At 38.8% G+C, this 27,003-nt stretch overlaps 1 protein-coding gene across 1 annotated transcript in view; it reads right to left on the reverse strand.

Moving 5' to 3' along the window:
• Nucleotides 1–27,003, reverse strand: part of LOC121965456 (protein kinase C epsilon type-like) — a 78,702-nt gene that overhangs the window by 17,478 nt on the left and 34,221 nt on the right. The window contains exons 3-11 of the mRNA XM_088086142.1: nt 19,739–19,907; nt 17,345–17,379; nt 17,127–17,215; nt 16,605–16,737; nt 16,295–16,437; nt 15,563–15,656; nt 15,208–15,473; nt 14,102–14,275; nt 1,287–1,441 (exon numbers count right to left, since the gene is read on the reverse strand). Of these exons, the coding sequence (XP_087942268.1) occupies nt 1,287–1,441; nt 14,102–14,275; nt 15,208–15,473; nt 15,563–15,656; nt 16,295–16,437; nt 16,605–16,737; nt 17,127–17,215; nt 17,345–17,379; nt 19,739–19,907 (1,258 nt within the window). The remainder of the gene's footprint in view (nt 1–1,286; nt 1,442–14,101; nt 14,276–15,207; nt 15,474–15,562; nt 15,657–16,294; nt 16,438–16,604; nt 16,738–17,126; nt 17,216–17,344; nt 17,380–19,738; nt 19,908–27,003) is intronic.

Genomic DNA, 27,003 nt, shown 5'->3' on the forward strand with positions numbered 1-27,003 from the left:
AATACCGAATTCTAGCCAGCTCATCGTTGAGTGGGGCAATGACCCACTTAAGAAATTACCCAAAAATGAGAACAATTTTAGGCCTACAAGAAAATTACCTGAAAATAAGCAGACATTAAATTTTAAAAATGAAAAAAAAAGCATAAAAAGTGTTAAAATATTTTTTTTCTTAATTATACAATTTTAATAATCTAAAAAAAAGTCTCCCTCTTTTTCTATCGCTTTCTCTCTCTCTCTCTTAGCTATTTTTCCGGAGATTTTCTTGTCACTTTTAACTAATTCTTGCCAATTTTTTTTAAGAAATCAAAACAATTTGTTCATGTTTCAAAGGTTAAATACTTCACTTTTTGTGCAAGATAGCTGAACCAATCCGGTGACTGACCGACAAGACATTTCCATCTTCAGCTAAAAATCACAGCAGCTAAGATTTGTATTGCTGTAAGGGCATGACAAAAAGTGATGAGAAAACATGCAGCACACTTTCACCAAGTTTAAGGTTATTAGCACAAAAATAGGCCATAAAGTTACGTCATTATTACTGACATTTTTTTCTTTTTGCCGAATCATACACTTTTCCTTAAAGCTCAGTAGCAAATGAAGCAAGGACGAGCACCTTTTCATGGCTGTAACCACGGCACACATGTTAGCACAGACATAAAATGACACATTCAAGTCCAAGAGGCGACCAATTTTTGATCCAAAACCCCACAAGACCTGTAAGAGCTTCTTATTCAAGATGTAAAGAATGTTTTTTTTGGAAAAAAAATACATTTCTCAGCTGGAAGATTTAGGCAAAATAAACAGCACTCTCTTGCCCCGCAGTATTTTAAAGATTAAGGACGACAAGATGAGTTCAAGCCCTCAAAAGTGCACTTTAGTTATACACTATTTCTCTTCATTAATGCTGGGAGCTTCAGCGAACATTTATTTTCTTTATTTTTTCCAGGAATTCTCTTTTATGCTGTAATGGAGACGCATATCTCGGCGGGAGGCGCTAAATCAAATAAGCAGAACGTTCACAGTGTATCAGACGATTAAAGGACCAGTGTTTGAGTTAAAACCTCTGCTTTAACTCGAATTTGCAACTGAATGAAGGGTACAAAAGAGCAGCAAAATAGTGTCAGACCAACTGCAATGTGGCAGCTTAGCAGCAAAAGAAAAATAATTCATATCATACTGGTGCAAATTTGGAAAAAAAAGGGGAAAAACAAAGTAACTGATAGAAGCCTAAATGCATATGAACTGTGTGGGGACCTGTTGAGATTTGATGCTGTTGCCATGGTTACCTGTATATGACTCCATGCCTGTGCAGGAACATCAGAGCGGACGTGACCTCGGCGGCGTAAAAACGAGACCGCGCCTCGTCAAATTTCCTCGACCGTTGGATCTGGAACATCAAGTCGCCGCCGTTGACGTACTCCATCACGAAGAACAGCCGGTCCTGAAGACAGAGGAAAAGGGAGTCACTCACTTTTAATTTAGCTCGAGAGTCACAACCGAAATGAGATATTTTACACCTTTTTCATGTCAATAATTAATATCCAAAAATGTTAAATATAAGTACGCATACAATACATATAACAATTAAAACATTGGATACTAACTGACATCTACTGTATGTAATTCACTGACGGAGAAGTACCTTAAAACACCAGAACTATTCATTTGAACAGAAAATTAATTTAAATGTATTTTAATATTTTTTTATTTATTTTGTTACACATATTAAGGAATGGGCAAACAAAGATGAACGTTATTTGTTATTTAAAACATTTTTCAAATCTTAAAGATTCATTTCAAAATTGATATTTGCTGAAATCATATATCATCACCAACCAATGTAAAAATCCAAATGTGTTTCAGTTTTGGGAGTTAAACTATGGACTGGACTCAGTGCTGAGCTTTCTTTGGTATTGCTGATTTTCTGGGTTATCCTGTTGTTGATATAGGATTGCAAAAATAAGTCTTGGGCTTCAGCCTATTCCTTTTTTACTTATTGACGATGACAAAAAAATTGTGTGAAATATTCTAATTTTAGCTGAATGTAACCAAAATTTAAAAAACCCAAAACAAAACCATATATTTGTTTATTGGTTTAATTATAATTAGCTTCCAATATTTCTAAATCTATATTTAATTATAGAAAAAGAAAAAGATTTCTGAGATCTTAAATACTTGTGGAGATGTGTCTTGAAAAATGTAGAATTTTGTTCATGTAAAACTACGATGGCACTCATGATTCGACCTTTTTTAATACTTTTGAAAAGCTGTTCCCAAACTTGTCCTGTCAGGGGGTCCAAATCTCTCCTTAGTCATTAGTTCAAGGTCTGCATATTATAAATTACCACATATTCAATATTATTTGACAAAATGTAAATTAGACATTGGCTTAAAACACAAACAAATAAAACAACAAAGCAACAGAGAAGGCACTTCAAAATAAAAGCACGTTCACAAGTCATTTAATTTCTCCTATGGGAGACATTAAAGGCTAATCTTAATCTCAATTTACAGTCCATTCAGAATTGACCTGTGACCCACTTTTGGACCATGACCCACAAGTTGAGAACCACTGCTTCTGAATACTTCAGTGATATCAGTAAAGTGATTATGAAGCAGTTAGCTTCCAAACAAATAAAGCAAGAATTTAAGCAACATTTGGGTTTTATGTCCCACAGCAACCCTCGGAGTAAAAACATGCAAAGTGCATTGCTTTGTGGCCAACATTAATTGTCTCTACTTCCTGTGACACACACACACACACACAGACACACACACACTCACAAAACACACTCTATACCGCGCCCTCCGAGCTCTATTCTCTTGGTACTGAAAATGGGCTCCGGGGAAAAATGGCCCCCTTCCTGAATTCCAGCTCGCTTTCTTCATATAGGAAATAAGAGAGAGAGAGAGAGAGTGTGTGTGTGTGTGTGTGTGTGTGTGTGTGTGCGTGTGTGTGTGTGTGTGTGTGTTGGGGGGGTTGTGATATAAACAGCTCTGTATATAAGAACCCAGCAGCAGTCGCTCTGAGCCATTGTATGTTCATCCTCTTTCTCACACACAATCATTCCCAACATCGACGGCTACCTCGCATCATCAAACCTTCAATCACGCTCTGCTGTGTCGAGGCCCTTTCAGAGAACACGCTAAACCACTTCTCAGCCACAATCTTTTAGAAATTCTTGGATCTCAGAACATAAAAAAACTCCCCTGCCTTCATCAGAAGTGACACGGAGCAGCAGGGAAGCAGGCTGTTTCCCCACACAGACGTCATTTCCATGAATCAACCTAAATCAAACGTCATACTTCGTCAGAATCGACTACCTTCGAAGAAAAAGTAGTCTCGTAATCCTGCACTGTCTTCCTGCCTCTCCTCTGATGGTAACAAGCCAAAGAGAGGCGACTGATGGTAAACACAAACTACGGGACAGGCGAAGTCATAACCCTGATTTCCTCCTGTCTGTCTGACCATCGTGAGCAAGTTTATCTAAGCTTCAACCCTTTAACACATGGATCAGTGTCCATGTGCCGATTTCAGATGTCTTTTACAAGCATTTAAACCTCTGAAACCTGAAAATATGTTTCATTTATTATGAAAAAAATAAATAAATGCATGAGCAATTTGGAAAGAAATGTCCTGAAACATGAAAAAAAAGTGTTATAAATCCAAAACTGAAGCCAGAGGGTACCTAGAGCATCATATGTCCAAAACTGAAGCCAAGGGGGTACCTAGAGCATCATACATCCAAACTGAAGCCAGGGGGGTACCTAGAGTTACTAAAACTAAGACCAGAGGGGTACTTACAACATCACACATCCAAACTGAAACCAAAACGGCACTTAAAAGCTTCCTTTGTCCAAAACTTCAGCCTGAAGGATACCATCAGTATCAAGAGGGGTACTTAAAGTGTGAAACATCCAAAAGTGAAGCTCTAGTGTAGCTAGAGCTGCATATGTCAAAACTGAAGCCAGAGAGGCACCTAGAGCATCTTACATCCAAAATAAAGCCAGGAGTGGCTAGATTGTCATACAATCACCAGAGATGTGCGTCACATGATGGACTCTTCCTAAACTCGCGGGTTGTACATGAATTACTGGCTGATAATAAGTCTGAATTTACGAGAAAAGGCTGCACAGATTAATGCGAGGTGTCACTGATCGAGCTGCAGGATTGATAATTTGGGAGTGAGAATGTGCTGCCCCTGAACAGACTGCAGCATTGATTCTGATTGATTAGCTTGACCTGAAGTCATCGGAGTAACTTGAGCTGCTCCCGCTCAGCAGCTGGAGGCCTTCGAGGCTGATCTGACTACATTCACACTGCGTGTTTTTAAAGCCGACCTCGGCCTCCGTGTTTCCTCTCCAGTATCAGTTTAAAGGGGCCTCAGGATCGGCTCTTACATAAGTGGCCGTCCATCCACCTCGCTCGCTCTGCTCCTCCTGAAAGCGACTTTAAACAGGATGTCGAAATAGTTTGTTTAAATGTACCCAGAGTCCCGGCTGGTCCCACCCAATCAAACATGAATAAACATTTCCTGAGTGTAATTACAAATGTACAGATACTGGAACACACACACACACACACACACACACACACACACACACATTCATCCCGTGTTCTATAGGCGCACACCCAGATGATCCCCAACCCGACGTGGGCCGCAATAACGTCTCGATGGTTATCAGACGATCGTGTGTGTGTATGTATGTGTGTGATGTAAAACATGCCCTCTGTGTGCCACCCTGCTGTATGCACAACATGTCTCAGCTTGCATCTTATGTAACCTCAAAACCATTAACTCATACTTTCTTCAGTGTCTAACACATGCACACGCACACGCACACGCACACACACACACACACACACACAGAGAGAGAATAAAACAAAACAAACACAACACATCTTAGTATTTCTCCTCCATCATAACTTAAAGAGGAAATTAAGAAAATTAAAATAACACCACAATGGGGGAAAAATTCTGTTACAAGTAAAAGTGGGACTGAAAGAGATAGATTATGGATTAAGAGAATAAAACTTTACTATTTAGTTATTTGAAATATCTTATGGATTTGCAACCTGCCTGGTTGTGATGACTGAGCCTCCTTGTTTGTTTTTTTTATTTTTATTTTTTTCTCTCAGTTTTTCCCATTTGTTCGCTTTTTTTTCATCCAGATATTAATTCATTATTTCCTTATCATATGTGTGTAAGGTGTTGGTAATTTTGGTGTCATTGCAACCCGTGTTTTTGCCATTAGTGTGATTTCGTTATTGCCTTTATTTCTGTTAGGGTCTCATTTTGGGGGGGCGGGATCATTAAGTCCAAGTCGAGATTTTTGCCAAATTTGGAGAAAATCCTTCAGGGTTTTCTTGAGATATCGCATTCAAAAGAATGGGACTCACGACAGACAACCCAAAAACTTAATGCCACGACCAGAACTTGCACTGAGGCAAAAAATAAATAAATAAATAAAATACTATCTACTTATGAACAGCGTCTACAGCTGCCAGCTAAACATAGTTCACAAACTAGAACATCAACGAAAATAGAAACACAAAGCAGCAGAACTGTTGTCCTTATTATATTCTAATGTATGCACCGTGTATTATAGTCCTCTAACTTTACACTGAGACCTCAGTCAGATTAAATAAAGATTATAAAAATGTACCTGCATAAATAAACATAATCATCACTGCAGTTATGCAACATAAAATAAGTAAGAACAAATATCTGTATTTACTTCTAAATGTCACGGACTATATCTCATCAGGATCAGTAAAAACTGAGAACAAAACAACAAGCGGGGTTTGAACTTTTGTCCGTGTACAAAAACGAAAAAAAAAAGAAGTGAATTGCGGCCCTATTTTTCCTCGGAACATTACGAGTCATTACTGTTTGGCTGCGAGTCATTACGACGCAGAGCACACACACTCAGAGAGTTCATTCAGCACGACCTGGAGCCTGAGATGGCTGGATTCAGATCTTCACACTGTCTGATCGCTGCTTTCATAACGCTTCATCACACAGCTTTTCTTCTGAGCGGCTGGTTTTACTATCACACACACGAACCGTTGTTTTAAGTCGACCTCAGAGTCATGCAGGCGCTTTGTGCAGTTTGCCCTTAAGAGGAGGCTTTTTCTTTTTTTTATTCACTGATGATGGCGGCAGCAAATTATTGGAATTGAGGGACAGTGTGTTGTGTGTGTGTGTGTGTGTGTGCGTGTGTGTGTGTGTGTGTGTGTGTGGCTGTAAAACCAGATCAATGCTTGTCCTTAAAAAACAAAAACATAGTGCAGTAAAATGAAACTAACGCTGCACAGCCGCTCACTCTCTCTGTGAATCCGTGTGTCGACCAGATCGTGCAGAATGAACCTGTTCTGAACCAGAAACACGAGTTAAACTAACACAGACTCGATTTAAAAATAAACATCGTCCTTGATTCTGCTGATTAAAGAAGCTGTTTTTCTTTTTCGGCTCATTTTTTCTTTAACTGGTGCAATGGCCAGTGCGAAACTAAACTTACCAGCTCGCGGCTGTTTGCCTCTGTGAACCAGCCGAGTCGCATTTACATTTTACATTATGATGTCAAAGTGAAGTTGACCTTTGACCCTTTGGATATCACTTTATTATTTAGGAGAGAGAAGTTTGGACCTCCTGAGCTTCCATCAAAGTTGGTGATGACAAGTGTCAATGTTTACATTATGAGGGGCCAAAAACCCGCTGCTCAAAACCTAATTCAAAAAGACAGCAGACGTACAGGAAACTGTGCACGAGGTCGCATCACTACAGCTGATTTATGCATGAAACGACAGGGCTAAGTAAACGTTTTGGTGACGGTTAGCAGTGACGGAGGGTCAGTGAAGGTCCACTCATGTACAGAATTACAAAAGTGTGTGTGTGAATCCCTGAACTGCATCCCAAGAACGGCCGATACACAGAATATCCAATAATAACTGCAGTTTTGAAAAGAAAACTTTCCAGCGCTGAAGACTGACACATATTTGGCTGCATGTACCTACACTGTGTGCGTGTGTGAGTGTGAGTGTGTGTGTGTGTGCGTGTGTGTGTGTGTGTGTGCTCATAGTTCTTGCATGTTAAATTCGCTGTCGTTCTCCGTGATGGCTGACAGGAGTTAAATGCGTGCTGCGGCCTGCTGGTCCTCCCACAGAATATCTCTTTACTGTTCATTCCCGTAAAAAACGAGGAGAATTTCACTGGTCAACGAAAAAAAATCACAAAAAAAACAGCGAGTAGTTTGTCTTGATTAGTTTCACGAGAAACAGACTTCCAGGAAAGTCAGGTCCTTAAAAAGCCACGATGAAGTGCGGTGTGCACAGTGTGTGAGTGATTTTAGGGAGCAGAAAGAAGGAGGAGGATTGTCTTTGTAGTTTTGTCCTGTGTAGAACATGTTGTGTGTGTGTGTGTGTGTGTGTGTGTGTGTCTTTATTATGTGACTACAGACTGAGAACATGTCAGCAGCGCAGCAGGATGGATAGACAGCTTGATGAAGGGAAGAAGAGATGAATAGAGGACATAATGTTGGGATATGTGAAAAAGGGAAGGAAGAGCTTTTTATCAGCTTGTATTCGGTCTCTAATTTTGACGTTGCAGTTCATGGTGCTCTGTCTCTCAGAAGACAATTACTTAAAGGTTCTGCATGCAACATTTAGAGCATTAATACAACAGCAAACCACTATTTGCCATGTAATGATATAGAGAGTAAAACGCTGCACTCAATTCCTGTCAGCTTTTGCATCAAGAACAGACAACAGACATCAATAATTCGGACACTTTCGCTGCATGTCGCAGGTGTGTAACAGCACATGTTTGTTAAGGTCAGAGAGCTGGTTTCCATTAACCCTCAAACTGCGCAATTTAAAGCTGCAAATACAAAATACGCCCTCAGTTTTAAAAAAAAACAAACTCCCATGTATCACAAATAAGTCTTTACGCTCATATAAGCTGGTATTTCAGGTGATTAGAAAAAGCCATATTTTGCAAAACTGCAGTTGAAACACTTTTAGTCTTTTCTAGGTCACATGATGCTGTGGCTATGTGCTTGTCAGTAGGAACTGGCTCCCATGATGCAGCAGGAGCTACAAGAGCTGTTACTGCTTCACATAACTCTGAGAAAGTTGAGCGGATCATCCCGAAGTTTGAATCCACAGTTCCTCTGTGAAATCGTGGACTATCCGCTCCCACGTATAAGGGGCTCGCCTTTCCATTATCACTCGCATAACACGCCTACGTCGCTTTGTTTGGACATAATGACGGCTAGTGCGGTGGCTGCAATAGAAATAAAGCTGCTAATGTTTTGAACATCCATCGCCATGGTTACTGGAGAGTTATCGCGATTCCCATAACATCCATCAGTGGAAACACAGTCATCTCACCATTGTTTTTTTTCGCCATTTCCAAAATATCGCTTAAGTTTTGCACGAATCCGTAAACCCGCTTAGAGGTATTAAAACAAGGCGGTGTGAAAACCTCCTCCCAGCTCCCACAGCAGCAGGTTTGCTCTCCTCCTCTGCTGTTTGACCCCGCTGACTCTGAGCGTGGCTGTCTCTGTCTCTGCGTCTGCCTCTCTCTCTATCTGTCCCTCTATCTCGCCGTGTCGTCCCATCAGTCCCTCTCTGTCCCTCTCTGTCCTAAACACAAGAGAACAAAGCTTCATTAATGCACCTGGCTTGTTTCTGTCCGTCTCTGCTGCCTCTGATGTCCACCAATTACAGCTCATTAAAAAAAACACTCCTCAACGGCAATCTGTCTTCCTCTCCCCTTCCTCCTCACCTTTTATCATCATCATCATCATCATCATCATCATCATCGTCCCTTCAAAAAGACAATTTGTAACCACAAATATGTGCAGTTTAAAACCAGCTGATTCTCTCTCTCTTTACATTTCCTCCTTTTTTTCTTCCCGTCCTCTACTTCCCCGCTCTGCCTGCGTGTGTGCGGCAGAAAGAGGCCCGGCGCTACTGTTGTATAATGTTATTTACATTTCTTGGCGGTAATTAGGCTGATAGGGGAACGACTGCGATCCCACAGTCGATTAAGAAGAACAGGAGGGAGGAGGGGAGGAGGGGAGGAGGGAGGGTGTAGGTAGGACATAGGTCACATGAAGTACAAAGACTTTGTCACAGAGACTTCTCTGAGGATAGACGTCCTTGGAAATGTATAATTCTATAAATATAGCATAATAATTAAAAAAATGTAATAATTTTTTCTTTAAGAAATAAATAAATAACATTAAAAATTTCGGTTACATTTGGACACCTTTGACAACCGTTTCAAACTTGAGTATATTTCTGATTTTTGATTTCTTTTGAAAACATAAAAAAAGGCTAAAAAGGCAAGGAGCAACTTTACCAAAAAAGTCCTGAAATTGCAAGAAATACGAAAAGCTGACAAAATGAACTGAAAATTTAATTAAGACAGGAAAAAGAGAAAGACAGAGAAAGGGAGGGAAAAAAAACATATTAGAAAATAATCATTTGAATATAACTACATATTTAAAGTTAAATACTTTTTAGCACTTTTCAAGCCTTTCCTAGCTTTTATTTATTTATTTGTTTATTCATATATTCATGTTTAAAATTAATTCATAATTTTTTTATTCTTATTTATTCATTTATTTTATTTCTCTTTATATTTCTCAGCATTTTGTAAATTTTTTCCCATATATTTACAATTTTAAAAACTAAGAAAATATCAGACTTTTTTAGAGAAATTTGTGAGTTTTTTTCTCACAAATCTGCGACTTTATAAACTCAGAGAATATCCAGCTTTTTTTCTCACATATTGGGGACATTAAACCTAGAAGTTTTTTCTTAAAATATTGCCCGCCGTTTTTTTTGTTGTTTTTTAAAAATGAATCTACAATGGCCCTAATAGGCTAATGTACAATATAGCACACACTTAAAAACATTTGGATTTTTTTTTTTTTTTGATAAAATCTGCTTTGTTGCTGACGGCTTCAGAGGAGTAAATTCCTTAGCTTTCAATCAAACGGGGCCGTACAACCCCACTTTAAAAAACGTGAACTATCCCTTAAATGTCAAAATCTAAAACAGTAACAGAAAACAGAAATCCCTCCCGCTGCAGTCGACCTGATCTGAGTTTAGCCGCTCGCTGATCTGTTCTGGAGCTAAATGAGCTAATTCGTCAGCGCAGCAACACGCCGCCGTTATGTAAGAGGTGAAGTGTGACACCACAGCGAGGCTCTGTGTGTGTGTGTCTATGTGTGTGAGACTATATTGTGTTTATGAAATGTATATATGGGTTTGTTTATTGTAATCACATCCAGCGTTAAGTGTGTTTTGGAGGAAGCGTCGGGTCGGGAGGTGACGGCTGACGAGGGCGGGGTCACACCGCATATGGCATACACATCAGGTCACTAATACGGATCAAAGTAGTTACATAAGAGCCACAATCCCTTTGTTTTGTCAGAGAACACACACACACACACACACACACACACACACACACACACACGCACACAATCACCCCTGACTGCCAGAGAGAGTGTGTGTGTGTGTGTGTGTGTGTGTGTGCATGTATGCATTAGACATCCTGATGTAAAGAAAGAAAGATAATAAAAGAAAGAAATAAAAGGACTAACCCCTCTTTTTATTTTAATCTAAATTTGTATTTATATATTTATTTGTTGTTGGTTTGTTTGTTTGTTTTTTGTAGGTGTTGTTGCTGGTTTTGCTTTTGTTGTTCCCTCGTTCTGTTTTTTTGGTTAGTTCACTTGCTGACTTTTTGAAAGAGCCTGATGGGTTACATAAGGTGCGGACTATTGTTGTGCTGTCTGATTGTAAATTTTACATATAAATAACAATAAAACTTGAAAGAAAGAAACATATAAAATGAAATAGAGTAATTTTTTTTTTTTAAAAAAGAAATTTAAAAAATGTCATCTGAGAGCCCAGTCTCTCCGTCTGTTGCTCTGTGTCTCCGTCTCATCCGTCCACCCCGCTCATGTTTGTGTTTGCTTCGCAGGAAAAATAACAGGAATAAATAAATTGAACAGGAGACGCCATCATTAGACGCGAGCGCTCCAGAACAGTCTGAGAAAATAAACAAAAGACGCAGACCTGCACTCGACTCCTCCTGCTGATCTGCTGCAGAAAACATCCATTAACTCTTTAAATCAAACTTGATATCAGTCAAGAAGAAAGACAAAAGTCGATATTGAGCACCCCTAATCACTATCCTTTTGCTGTTGTTGTTGTTGTTGTTATTTTCCTGCTGTATGTGTGGTCTTTGTTAGTGGTTGTGATGGACTCTATTAGTTGCTGCTGTTGTGTTTTGTGTCCTCTTTCGTTTACAAAAATAAAAAAAATTAAATGAACATAAATGGACTTAATCTAAACTCAGTAAAAGCTTTATTGCCGCATCTTTTATTCTTAAAATAAAAAAGTGCACATACGTAAACCTCAAAGGCGTCTTGAGTGTCTTAAACGTTCAGTTTTGTGCAGCTCTGTGAAACAGCAGTTAGCACCTGTGCAGCCGTCTCAGCACCGTCAGGCTCAAGCTGCAGTGAAAGGACTCGACATGTGACCTGCTGCAGCCCGAGTCGTGAAACTGGAAAAAGCACACACCTGTGCACCAACACACACACACACACAGACACACACACACGCACGCACACACGCACACACGCACAGAGCCTCTATATGTTCTCGTCAGGAACGCTTACGCAACATACGATAGACAAAACACGCGGTGGCCTGGAGGAGCTGCGGCTGTGAGCAGCGTCCCGCCCACGGGCGCCCTTTGTGCGTGCGTCTGTCATCGTCCACTCACTGTACGGACGCACAAACGAGCCGAGACGCGGAGATGATGAGCGGAGAGCAGGGAGGCTGAAGTGAGAGGAAATAAAGCTCTTTCTCCGAGCCGATGGCAGATGCTTTACTAATGACATGTTTTTTTGTGTGTTTTTTTGTAATATTTTGAACTGACATATTGGCTTGATACATTACAGCATAAGGCAAAGTTTTATATATATATATTTTATTATTTTACTTCACACACATTATCCTTATTATAATTTAAGTTTTCACAGTTAGAGCTAATTGTCTATTTCTGTATTTTACTTTTATGTTATACAGTTTACATACTTACCTCTGTATGAATTGTTGTATTGGGTTTTTTTTTGTTTGTTTATGTCTTTTTTCTGTCTTCTTTTCTTTCTCTCCTTATTTCGTCTGTTTGTTACCTGCCTCAGGCGTACGGATGTAAATTAGCAGTCATGCTGACTCCGGCATATTTGCATTTGTATTATTTACAGAGGTTCATTAATATGTACCTATTAAATAAATAAATAAATAAATAAATAGATAGATAAATAAATGTTTTCACACTTACATACTGAGCATATTTAAATTAAATACAATTTATTTAAAAATATTTTAATTAAAATTATTTGAATTATCTTAATATTTAAATATTTACATATTGTGCCAATTGTTTGCTCTTACAGTATTTCTTTTTTACATTTTAATAATAATAATAATAATAATAATAATAATAATAATAATAATAATAATTTTATTGATACAGCACCTTTAAAAACAGAGTTTACAGAGTGCTGTGACAGACAGAGCAAAGCAGAAGGAAGAGCGGTTACTCGCAGAAGAACAGAAAAAAATGAACCAAACAATAATACAAACTAAAGCCGGACAAAAGCGAGAACAATTACAGAGAAAAATAACAACGACAAGCCACACCGATAAGAGTAAACGCTGTTTGAAGAATATTAGCAGTGAACGCAGAAATAATAACGATGAGAGCAGAATTAAACACGATCGGGGCAGAGCAAAGAACCAATTAAAAGATACAATAAAATACAAACTAAAATAGATGAATTTGGACAGACAAACTACAATAGAAATTAAAATTAAATTAAATTAAAATAGTTAATTTCATATTCTTATATACTGGTGTTGGAGATTATTTCTACTTGCTGTAATTCTTCAGAGCGACTGTAACAAACCGCAATTTCCCCCCGAGGATCAAAAAAGTATTTCTCACTCTGACTTTAAAGTTGTTTCACTGGAAACTAAAAACATCAAGTCTTTACTGTTATTAGATTTTACTGTAGTTCTCTTATTTTAATTTTACTGTAGTTCTCTTATTTTAATCAGCCAATGGAAGTTTGAATAAATGCACAAAATGTTTTTAAACTTTGACTTAGACTTGACTTAGAGCTCGCTTTAATATTACACACACTGGTATCGCTCTGCAAAATGCACTTTTCAAAATCACATTTAAAATATCATACATTAGTATGATATTCGACTTATATTGAGTTATTTTTTTTTAACTAACATCAGTTCTAATCATAAATATCAAATGTCCTTTAATTTTCTGAATTTTAGTCCTTTATATGCCAGGTTTTTGTCATCATGCCAATATGTTTTTAAATGAAAAAAACACATCATGCTACATAGCCTGGGATGTGTCAATGATTAGCAGCGACATTGATTTTTATACATTTTTTTTGTGCGGTGTCAAATGCTCACACCGCTCTGATACAAAATGTGCTTTTCAACAGACTATAAAAAATATTATACATTAACATAATTTTCTACTTTCAATGAGTTCATCATTTTAACCAACATCAGTCCTAATTATAAATATCAAATATTCATTATTTTTCCTAATTGTAACCATTTAAATGTCTTTTTTTGTCACAATGCCACTATATTTTCAGATAAAAAAAGGGAATTATTATCAATATCTGACATGCAAAGTGATGAAACATGAGGTTTGGGGTTCACCTGCCAGAAAATGTTTTGTGAACACTTAATTCTCTGCATTCTGCTGATTTTTATTTATCTATTTTTCACCAATTTGGGCTTTTTCTGCATCTATGTTTGGCGTAAATGTGTAATTATGTACAAGAAAAAGTAATCTCCTAGTTTTATGTTTTATTGACGCCTCTGACCGGTTCTCTTCTCTCTCATCAGTTAAAATGTGACTCAGATGGACGAGTCTCCAGATTCATGTATGTGGTGTGATGTTGCCCCCTGGAGGTGCAGAGTGCGTCTGCAGGTGACTTTTTGTGTGTGTTTGTGTGTGTTTTGTGTTCTTACTTTAGTCTGGAAGCAGCAGAAGAGCTGCGTCAGGTACGGGTGTTTTCTGGCCAGGGCCAGGATCCGCTTCTCAGTCAGGGTGCAGTCCACGTCGTCGTCCTGCAGGATCACGTCCTTCTTCAGCACTTTGACAGCGTAGACCTCGTCGCTGCCTTTCAGCTCCGCCAGCATCACCTGGTCACATGACGCACAACAACAACAACAGCGACAACAACGACAGCACGGTCAGAAACACAAACATCTGAGAGGAGATTTTCCACAAAACTCTCTGGTCTCATCCCTGTTTTCCTCCTCGAGTCTTCTTTTATTTCACTGATTTCTTTCTGTTTTGTGATCAAAAGTTTTAACTTAGATTGCACTTTTTGTTTTGTCCATTGAAGGAGTACAGCCGGGATACTCAGCGTGCTTTTCTGGGGGGCCACTTTAGTAAAATCGTAAGGGCCCATACGTGTTTCTAGAACTTCAGGATATTTCAAGGATTTTAGGCAGTTCAAGAGTTTTCAGATATTTATAGGATTATAAAATAGTTTTAGGACATTTAAGGATTGAAGGACATTTCTAGGATTTAAGGACGTGTCTAGGTTTTTGGGATATTTCGAGGATTTCAGGACATTTCTTGGATTATGGACACTTAAAGGACTTTAGGACATTTTTGGGCTTTTAGCACCATTTTATGGATTTTAGGACATTTCCTAGGATTCCAGTGTATTTCTCAGATTTTAGGATGTTTCTTTTAGTACATTTTGAAGATTTTAGGACATTTCTGAAATTTTAGGACATTTCCAGCATCTTAGGACATTAGGGTCTTAGCTGTGTCCTCTGTCGGGGGTGTGGGATCCTCACTGGCACTTTTTTTGATAAACAAGCTCAATTTAGATGCTGTTTTATGAACTCTGTCACCTTATAGACACTAGAAGTACAAAAACAATTCCCAGTGTGAACCACTTTATTTTTTGTGAATTAGAAAAATCTTTGGGGGGCCACCCGGCACGCAATCAGGGTCCAGAATTGGCCCGAGGGCCGTAAGTTGAGTATCACTGGGGTAGAGAAAAGAGAGCAAACACTGAACAGATCTGACGAGGAAACAAACTTCAGCGCTCACTCACCTTTCCGAAGCTTCCTTTCCCCAAAACTTTGATGAACACAAAGTCGTTTAAATCCATCCTCTTGATTTCAGGAGCGCTGTGACCTTTGACCTCTCCGTTCTCCCGACCCGGCTCCCCCCCGACCCCGACGCTGCCTCCTCCACCTTCGTGAGTGTCCCCCGTTACCGCGGCGACAGACGAGGGTGAGGAGAGGGGGTGCGTCGCGTGCTCGTCTCCGCGGTGGTCGAACGACAGAGCCTTGCGGATGTTCTCCAGCTCCTTCACGTCTGGACACAAACGAAGAGAAGTTCTGATGTTCGCTCGCTCGGCTTCGTGCAGGTTGGAGTTGATGTGTGAAGGTGAGAACTTGTGTTACCTTGGTCACACGGTGAGGTGGGGGCCGACCTCGACCGGTCCTCTTCTGTCTTTGGCCCCGATAACGGCTGCTGGGGGTCCTGACCCTGAGGAAGCTGTTCAACACATCGTCATCACTTTTTTTTAATTAACTTTGTGAAACGTTTTAATTCATTTTGATCTTATCTGCTTGTAGAGTATGAAGTCTAGGGTTGACCTGTAAGCTAAGGTGCACACAGTTTAAATTACTAATGAAACAAAAAGAAATTTAAAGAAATAATAAAAAAAATAAAAAAGTAATAGACAGAAAAATTAGTCATTGTAAATATAGTTTCCTGGATTTTTTTTTCCCTAAAAAAAAAAACCAAAAAAACTTTCAATAATTTTTCTTTGATTAGAAAAAAAATCAAAATGTAGTTTTCTGGATATTTTCCCCTTTTTAAAAAATATTATTATATTAAAATAATTTATCTTACATAAAACAAAATAAATGAATAGTAATTATAACTATGATAATAATAATAATAATTGTTAATGTATTTTCTGGACTTTTTCCCTATTAAAAAAATATTAGAAATATAAAGTTTTAAAACTAATTTTCAGGTCATTTTCTTTACCATTTTTCCAATTTCTTGCAGTTTGTGGGACATCTCTTGCATTTAAAAACTGTTAATTCATACATTCAAAATAATCTAATGCTTCTGAGCAAAAGCTTGTGGATGTTTTTCAAAAACGTGTGGACGAGGTGACTCACCTTTTTCCGTCTCTGGGCGCTGTTGGAGATCTTGTCTGGCGTGACTCCGAGGTCGGAGAGGACTTTAGCGATTCCTCTGGCGTCCACGCCGCAGTTAGGAGCTACGTTACTCTCACAGCGCCTGTGAACATTCACTTTGCACACTGACACACACACACACACACACAGAAATTATTTACAAGGAGTGAACAAACAATGCGTTTCTGTCAGTTATTTTAAGAGATAATTATTTTGTGCAGGTCGTGTAAATGCACCAAGGTTGATGATTTTCCACACTTTTATTATCTCAGACATTAGATGGACGTGTTACCTTTACACTGGAGTCCCTGCCGCAGCAGACCCCAGAGCAGAGAGCCGCAGTGGTCGCAGAAGGTGAGGACTTTAAAGTTGTGGATGCTGAACTTGTGCGGCACGTTGACGCTGAACCTCTGAGAGCCGACCGGCTGTGAGAGACGCAGACGGACAGTGAGACAAACCTGCAGCAGTCTGGACGATCTGATCTGACTGAAACAATGTGGGAACGTGACTGTCGCTGCCTCGACAAAACTCCTTTTTTGGTTCTTTATTCCTTTTTCTCATAGCTGACAGATGAGAAATGACGGGAGCAAAAGAGAAAAGGAATGACAGCTGAACACAAACGGGGAAACATGCAGCTCCAGCAGGTTCTTCTGGTGCTCTTGTGGTGTAAAAGTGCCTATTTTTCATGTCATTTGATCCTTTAAATTGAATAAAACGATCTGATTTATTCCATTTAGACAGAAAAACATTGCATTTTACTTTAGTCAGTGTTTTTCCAGGTGAGGCATTAAAAAAACGAAGCGCAGACGGGTACCTCCTCCACGGTGTCCTCCTGCTTCTTCATCCCTGCACACTTGGTGATGATGAGCTCATGGCAGCGCTTGTGGACCACACAGGTACACACTGCAGGAACACACACACACACACACACACACACATTTAGAGGTTGTGTTCAGAGCGTCCGATAATCGGGACAACCAGAAATTAAGACTGAGACACACTGAAGACAGGAGTGCAGAGACACCGTCTTACCTTGACACTGGTAGCCCTGCTTTCCTAAAACGCCCCTGGAGGTCAGAGACAGAACGAGAGATGAAATATCACCCAAAATCACAGCTGTTTGTATTTTACAGCCACATGTTGTGTTCCTGTTATGAAGGAAGGATTTTGTGAGACACAAGTAGAGATAAAAAAGCAAATGTGCGTCATTTATCATCAAATATTGGCAGTTATGAGCCAATTATCAGCTGTCTCAAACCCTATGGATAAAACCTTTGTGTTTTTTATGTATATGTATAACTTCATAAATAAATAAATACAAATTTATCACTGTTTTTTTATGTGAGTTGTAAAAGAGAGAGGGATTTTTTAAAATTAAATTTTGAATAAATTGCTTGAGATATGGACAAGGGGTGATATTTGTTTTTTGTTTGTTTTTTTACATATTCAAATTAAATTAATTAATTAATAGATACAAATAGATGAGTAAATAAATAAATAGAAAAAAATTGAAAAATAAATTACTACAAATGGATAAATAAATAAAATAAATAATAGTAATATGAATAATGTATTGCTACAGTGGTAAATTTTATTTATTATTATTACTTGTTTTTTGTTTTTACATATTCAAAATAAATAAATTAATAAATATTTACAAATGGATGAGTAAATAAATAAATACATAAACAAATTGATAAATAAATAAACAAAAAATGTACAAATAAATGTTCTTGAGTCTTGCTTGTCATGTCTAATGTACAATTATTTTTTTCTCTTAGATTTACATTAAAATCTCATGTATTTTACCCTGAAACAAGTAAAATTTATTTAAAGGTGCTTTTCACAGACATGATTTACACGGTGCTTCACAAAGGCAACAAACAGCATACTAAAAAAACAGAGTACCTGAGCCACGTACTGTAAGTAAGTAAGTAAGTAAGCACATTACACAATAACAAAATCAATACACAACAGGAATACATAAAATATAAAGAAAATACAGAGCAAGTGCGTACACGCCGACCACAGAGTCAGCAGACTGCGAGGGTGCAGGCAGAGCCTCCAAAATGTACATGTAAATTACTGCAATAAATATTAGCTGTCCCACATTAAACCTGCAGTTTCTTCCTCTGCGCGGCAGTGCAGCATCTCTGCTCATTCCCCTCAGAAGCCCTGAACACCAGAGGAGTCTAACAACACAGTTTCCTTGTGATTCGGATTACGCATCAAACGTTCCTCCGGAGCGGCGCTGAGAGCGAGCAGAGGCACCGAGGCCACATGTTTTCCATGTGAGCGCCGCTAACGCAGCCTGATGGGACGGAAACAAACACAGCTGGCTTTGTTTATTGCTCCACACTTCACAGCAGCCACTGCGTTTACATGTAAACACGACGGCAGGTTCACGGGCGAAATCAGAGAACACGATTACAGCTGCGCAAAGCAGTTACTGTAAAAACCTAGGATTACTGAGGATTTACTTTTTTTATTTATATAAATGCTGCAGCCTGAGAAGTGCTTTTCTTTCTGTAATAAAAGACACTTTTATCTATCTCAGGTTTTTTTCACTGTTTGTGCACAAATTAGTAACTCTACAAACAGCCTGTGAATCACAGAAAAAGAGACGTTATATTTTAAAGTATATTTTTTGGGTGATTCCAGGAAGCACTACAACAATTTAATCTGACTGCGTTACTCTCCCTGTCTGAATTCTTCATCATGGGCTTGGATTCTTAAAACACCCTTTTAACCCTTTGAGACCTCCGCAAAATTGGCTTGATTAATTTCAAAAACATGGGAAGAAAGTGACGAGCAAGCCCAAAAGTAAGCTAGAAATTAATTATTAAAAAATGGCAAAAGGGTATTTAACAAAAATATTAATAAATAAAAATTATATATATATATATATATATATAGATATATAAATAAAAAAATAAAAGACCTGAAAAGGGGCTTATTATTATTTTCCTATATTTGGAAACCCAAACTATGAAGTGCACATAAAAACAATCATCTGCATGTAGGTTTCTTTAGTTTGCCTACGCAACCCAAGACTTACTGCACACTTATTTTTCAACTAAATTTTATATCATTTTAAATATTGGTTTTATCTGTTCATCGCTTATCTGCACTTTTGCTATTTTCAATCATGATTTTTATATAAAATCTTTTGAATTTTTTAATTATTATTTTTACTTTCTATATTTTATCTTTTAATTCTATTCTTTTTTTTAATTCATTTTTATTTATTTATTTTTAGCTATCTACATTACTATTATTGTTTGTTTTTTTGGATGATTTTACTTATATTTTAACAGTTATTTGACTGCTTGTTGATGCGTGGCATCACTGAAAGTGAGGGTCTGATAATGGGGATGAGGGTTTGACTGAATGAATGAATGAATGAAGGAGGGCGTGTGTCCTCACCAGATGAAGTCCCTGCAGTGGGAGCAGTAGGTGGGCTGTCTCAGGTAGGTGGCCATGAACTTGTGTCCGTTGACCTGGTGGACCCGTCGGCGTACGGCGCCCTGACGCTTCCTGGGACCCATCCGCTGCCGAAACACCCGCTCCTCATTCTCTGTTGAGCCCGCCGGAGCTGCAAGCAAGCAAGAAATAGAAATAAATGATTTAATATTTGCATTAAATTGTAACACAAGTTTGCAGGTATCAGTAGCATTTCATGTTTTTTTTTACACTGTGGCTTCTCTAAAATTGTTTATTTTTTGGGAAATTAGGTGCCTTGATTCTCGCCGAATTACTGAATCTTCACAAAATCTGCACACACATGCAGCCACTAGATGGCGGCGATGCTGCGTGACTGAGGATGCACAGATTGAACACACATCTTTTTTTTTTTGTCTCTCCTGATTCTGTTAAATCACAGAAGGCTTCCCCAGTGGGACCACAGAGATTTCAATTACTGCCTAACACCGTTAATCACACACACACACACACACACACACACACACACACACACACACACACACACACACACACACCTGAGGCGTGTGTCAGAGAGAGGGAGGGTTTACTTTGCAGAGATGTGGATTGGATGAACACATTGAGTGTGTCATGAGACAAATACAAACAAAAACATAGAAACTCATCACATCAACACAAACGGATCACAAATATCTTTGAACGAGCGTCTCAGAAACCTACAGCGTTCACGATACAGCACCGACACGACCCTCAGACCTCAGACTAGACCCACAATGTCTCATATTAGATTAAAATATTAAAAGGAGAGACAGTCATGTTAACCTGTTTCATGTTAGTGGAACTGCTGTGTACTGCTGTGTACTGCTGTTTACTGCTGTGTACTGCTGTGTACTGCTGTGTACTGCTGTGTACCGCTGTGTACCGCTGTGTACTGCTGTTTACTGCTGTGTACTGCTGTGTACTGCTGTTTACTGCTGTGTACTGCTGTTTACTGCTGTGTATTGCTGTGTACCGCTGTGTACTGCTGTGTACTGCTGTTTACTGCTGTGTACTGCTGTTTACTGCTGTTTACTGCTGTGTATCGCTGTGTACCGCTGTGTACCGCTGTGTACTGCTGTTTACTGCTGTGTATCGCTGTGTACTGCTGTTTACTGCTGTGTACTGCTGTGTACTGCTGTTTACTGCTGTGTACTGCTGTTTACTGCTGTTTACTGCTGTGTATCGCTGTGTACCGCTGTGTACCGCTGTGTACTGCTGTTTACTGCTGTGTACTGCTGTTTACTGCTGTGTACTGCTGTTTACTGCTGTGTACTGCTGTGTACTGCTGTGTATTGCTGTTTACTGTGTACTGATGTTTACTGCTGTATACTGCTGATTACTGCTGTTTACTGCTGTTTACTGCTGTTTACTGCTGTTTACTGTGTACTGATGTTCACAGCTGTTTACTGCTGTGGACTGCTGTGTACTGCTGATTACTGCTGTTTCCTGTTTACTGCTGTGTATCGCTGTGTATCGCTGTGTACCGCTGTGTACTGCTGTTTACTGCTGTGTACTGCTGTGTACTGCTGTTTACTGCTGTTTACTGCTGTGTATTGCTGTTTACTGTGTACTGATGTTTACTGCTGTGTACTGCTGTGTACTGCTGATTACTGCTGTTTACTGCTGTTTACTGCTGTTTACTGTGTACTGATGTTCACAGCTGTTTACTGCTGTGGACTGCTGTGTACTGCTGATTACTGCTGTTTCCTGTTTACTGCTGTGTACTGCTGTTTACTGCTTTTAACTGCTGATTACTGCTGTTTACTGTTTACTGTTGTGTACTGCTATGTACTGCTGTGTACTGGTGTGTACTGCTGTGTACTGCTGTCTACTGCTGTATAGTGCTGTGTACTGCTGTGTATTGCTGTGTACCGATGTGTACTGCTGTCTACTGCTGTATAATGCTATGTACTGCTGTGTATTGCTGTTTACTGCTGTGTACTGCTATGTACCGCTGTGTACTGTTGTTTACTGCTGTGTACTGTGTACTGATCCGACTTTTCTCTTTCCTTGAGCACACCTGTCCGGTCAAAATAACACCTGTGCACGTGACATATAATAATCAGACACTTTATTTACTGAACTCTTCTTATTGTAAAGCTTCTTCTGCAGATAAACTTTACATTTCCATCCAGTGTCTCTGCACATTTTCTGCCTGTCCTCACTCTCACTCCTCCAGCCCCTTTGCTGTACGCCATCACCATCACCTAGCAACTGACAACTGCTGCCTAGCAACAGAGCGTCTTCCACCGGGGAGGGTTCAGGGTCGGGGGGTTTACGAAAGTTACACCAAATAACTCTGAGAGCGACAAACGAGTGGCATCGCTGACTTTTATTAAAACTAAAATTCTTCAAAAAATCCAGTTTTCACTGAGGCCGACGTTGCTTTGATGAAATTGTAGATATATTTATTGTACTTTTCTTAATAAGGTACCCCTCTTGGTCTGAGTTACATGTATATATATTGAGGTCTATGGATATAAACAGTGGGCGGGTTTCATTTCAGATTTGCACACAATTTTAGCAATATTTTTGAGTGATGTTCTGCAACTTCTACTGGTTATAACATTCAAAGAAGCGTGGTGATATATGTTCAACACATGAGCCGGTTAGATACAAGAAAACAAAACAAAGTGAAATAAGATGAATAAAATGAAATAAAATAAACAGATTACATCCTAATAGCAACATTGTTGTGGCTGATAAATATACTTCATATTCTCCAAGCTGATAACAACAGAACCAGAACAACATATCAATATTTCACCTGATTTGACAACGGGGCTTTATGTGTGTGTGTGTGTGTGTGTGTGTGTGTGTGTGTGTGTGTGTGTGTGTGCTAATAGGTTGATTGCAGCTCTCAGGGTTGACAGTTCACCCGTGTTCTCTGCTATGCAAACACATTTAAGTAATGACTGCAATTTCATCCTCTCTCTCTCTCTCTCTCACACACACACACACACTCACACACACACACACACACACACACACACATATACTGTAATACACTGCAGACAGAAAAAGGCATCAGAGTGACAAAGAAATCTAATATTAAAGAACAGATGAACAGAGTGAAAAATAAGTCCTTGTTTTAATGACACCTTTACCGATCTCTCCCTCCATCTCTCTCTCTCTCTCTTTTTCTCTCTCTCCCTCCATCTCTCTCTCTCTCTCTCTCCGTCTCTCTCTGTTGATGATGTAACTGGTCCATTAGAGAACACTCCACTTTACTAATCAATTTATCAACCCTCCCCTCTCCCCCCCCTCCTCTCTCGCAACCTCCAGTTAACTCCCTCTCTGTCTTTCTCCTCTTCCATTCTGTCATGACGCTCGAACACGTAATCTAGTGCGCACACACACACACACACACACACACAGACACACACACACACACACAGAGATAAAAATTCACTGTCCTCTCCGGAGCGGTGGACTAACATCAGCTCGTGTGGAGGTCGTTCTCGTGTGCTGAAGAGAGGAACCAGATCTGGTTCAGACTTTCTCTTCAGTTTCAGGTGAGTTTGTCAAACGGACGAAAAAACGAGCCCGAATACGAAAAACCATCACGTGGTTTCATGTTGATCAGCTGAGAGGCAAATCATCAAGATTTCATTTGCACTTCAGCTCCACTTTCACCAGAAATCATTTACATTTTATGGATTTTGAGATTCTGCTAATCTCACTGTGTCCGTTAAACAAAAGTTTACTTTATTTACAGCTATCTTAGGCAGCCATTAACCCTTTAACACCTGTTTTTTTATGCTGCATTCAGACACCCTTTATTACCATTTAACCCTCTGAAACCTGAGAAACTGATGTGATTTCCTTTAAAAACATGTAAAAAACATAATGAGAAACTTGACAATAAACAGTGTATGTATATACACATATATTTGTTTTTCACTTGCTTGGGGTGATTTTCTTGTTTGTTTTTTGTTTGTTTGTTTATTACTTTTTTCTTTCTTGCTTTTTTCAAGTAATTTTCGCGCATTTTTTTTTTTAGTAATTTCTTGCTAATTTTGGCCCATTTTTTTTTTTTAAATAATCAAGTCAATTTTCAAAGGTTTCAGAGGGTTAACTCTTAAGCTGGGGATACACTGCACGACTTTCACAATCCCAAAAGATTCTGAAAAGACAAGAGTACTTTTTACTTCAACTGAACGCACCAAACTCTCATGACAACAATCACGAGAGCAAAAGTAAACAGACAACTGTCAAAAAGGAGAAGAAGGAGAAAAGAACAAACATGAAAACGAGCAGCAGCAGCGTTTATAGGCACAAACATCTGCGCTCTGAGAGGAAAAAAACAGAAAATGCATTTGGGTGAAGTCGTGGAGGAACAGACGTCGGGAGTTTGGACTCAGAGGGAGCTTCAGGTCAGTGTTTATCGGAATATGACACAAAAAAGGTAAAAAGACCAAACTTGTGAACAGTCTGACTGTTTTCACTGAGAATCAATGTTGTCGATGACAAAACCTGACAGTGACCAACAAAAATCCTAACTGTCACTTTCACTCGGCTGCTAGCACTGTCTGAATATTTAGGAACGAGGATGAGACGGCGACACAAACACGCCATGGGAATTTCAAAATAAAAGCGCATCTTAAAGATGGCATTATCGATCGATGTTTTCACTTTGCATCATTGAATCAAAACATCGATCCGGACCGCAGAGACAGTAGCTGGGTTTCCATTACAGATTTGCACAAAACTTGCAACTTCTCTCTCGTTGTTACACGACTTTTCTCTCACGATAACAAGAAGCACGGCGACGGATGTCCAAAACATCGGCGAGTTTATTTCTATTGCGGCCGCTCGATGAGGCCGATTTAATATATCGCTGTAATTTCTTTGTGAAGAAGATCTCGGTCTCTTCCTCCGTCCGTATGTGCCGAGTCATGTTTTACAGAATGTCATGTGACTGTTATACTTTTTCTTCTTCTTTGGGTTTTGTGTAGGTAAGCATCCATAAAGTCGAATTACTGCCACCTGGTGTCACACATCATGTGAGCTATAAAAAAAAGTGAAAAAAAGTGTTTCCATTGCAGCTTTGCTAAATGTGGCTTTTCAGAAACCCCTGAAATACCACCTCAGGCGAGCGTCAAAACATTTTTGCGATAAACAGGATTTTTTTTTAAATTTCCGTCTTTCTATTAGCCGTTTTTTGTATTCGCAATTTCAATTTGTGCAGTTTGAGGGTTAATGGAAACCAGCCCAGTTTGAGTTTGTCCTGAAGCTGATTTCACCGAGTAAGAAGCAGCCAACAGAATCCTCCTGTATAAACACGTCTATCTCTGTGCGTCGCAAGTGTGTGACAGCTGATCTCTCTGGGCTTTCTCTCTCTCTCTCTGTGTGTGTGTGTGTGTGTGTGTGTGTGTGTGTGTGTGTGTGTGTGTGTGTGTGTGTGTGTGTGTGTGTGTGTGTGTGTGTGTGTGTGTGTGTGTGTGTGTGTGTGTGTTCATGCTTCCTTCACATTTCCACACCTACCCCAAGCTCTGCAAGTCTGACTCACACCAAAGATTAGACCCACAGTGACACAGCAAGTGTGCACATGTGTGTCATCGCTGGACTTCATGTTGCAATTAAGTATTATAAATAAACCAAATCTAGCAGGCCTGATATTTACATATTTTAAATAGTCAACAGCGGTTGCAAAAAGTTCTTCCAAAACCTCTGAACATTATTACATTTCCTGATCTGCAGCATGCAGCAGAGAGGCTCGGTGTTGCAGGATGATAAGCATCTTCTGATTGTGTTTTCCTGACAGCAAACTCTTGTGGTCGTGTGAACTGTCTGTCCTCGCGTGGCAGCAAAAAAAAAAGTCATGTTATTGCAAGAAAAAAGGTTTTTATTTTTAAAATAAACAAGAAAAAGGCCTGATAAGATTAAAATTACACCCACATCCTTTTAAGGCTTTGTAACTACGCAAACTGATTTATTTAAAAAACATGGGAAGAAAGCAATTAGCAACTTCAGAAGAAATTACTTAAAATTTAGCAAGAAATTCTAAGAAAATTAACCAAAAAAATTTAAAAAAAAACGAAAAGAAAGGAAAAGTAAATGAAACAGACAAGAAAATGACCTGAACATGTGACAATTATTACAAACATGTAATTATTTTAATTCTAATTCTGAATATAGTTTTTACCAAGCTTTTTTAAGATGAATTTTTGGGCTTTTTGATGCTTTATTCAATAGGACAGTTATAGCGTTAAAGGGGGGAGAGAGGAGATGACATACAGGAAAGGACCACGAGTTGGAATCGAACCAATCTACCAGTTTCTTGCAATTTGATGGACATTTTTTGCCAAATTGCTGTTTTTTTCTCACTCCACTTTTTCCCAAAGAAATAAAACTAATTTGCTGAGATATTAATAAGGTCAGTCTGCATCAGTGCATTACTACATTTAGTACTCCTCAAAATGTTGAATTTACAGTGAAGAAAGAGAATGAGAGAAGATTACAGCTCGAGACTCATCACATCATTAATAACGAGCTGAACTTTAAGTTCAGACGCTGAAGTGTGTCGTCATTAAACTGCAGCTGAGAAGCACTTAAAGCATGACACCATGTCTCCCACACACACTCAAACACACATATTAACACAAACACACACACGTTACACACACACACACACACACACACACACACACACACACACACAGGAAACTCGCAACGTGTACTTTCTGATGCCAAGGAGCTGATTACTCAATGACACACTGACTCAAGACTTTACTCGCCCACAGTGTGACACACACACACACACACACACACACACAGGAAAAAACATGAGCAACTCAAGAAGAAATAAGTAAAAAGTTGAAAGTAAAAGTAAAATAAATAAATAAATAAATACATAAATGGTATATCTGAAAAAAGAAATAAGTAAAAAGTGTGAAAATTAGGAGAAAAAACATGAAAGTTAAAAAGCAAGGCAAAAACAAGTAAATAATATGAGGAAATAAATCTTAAAAATTACAAAATTCTATTAAATAATTTCAAATATATAGTTATGATAACTGAGAATGTTATTTTCTAGACATTTTTTTACCTAGTTTAAAAAAAAAAAAAAAATGTAAATCTACTAATTTCCAGCAATTTGCAGGACGTTTCTTGTCAAATTACTCACTGCCTTTTCCCCCACGCTTTCAAAAGAAATCAAACCGACTCGTTCGGGTTTCACAGGTTTAATACTTGTAATACGTATCTGA

Source organism: Plectropomus leopardus, chromosome 13 (assembly GCF_026936395.1).
Source record: "Plectropomus leopardus strain MGB_pleo_1.0 chromosome 13, ASM2693639v1, whole genome shotgun sequence".
Taxonomy (NCBI): domain Eukaryota; kingdom Metazoa; phylum Chordata; class Actinopteri; order Perciformes; family Serranidae; genus Plectropomus; species Plectropomus leopardus.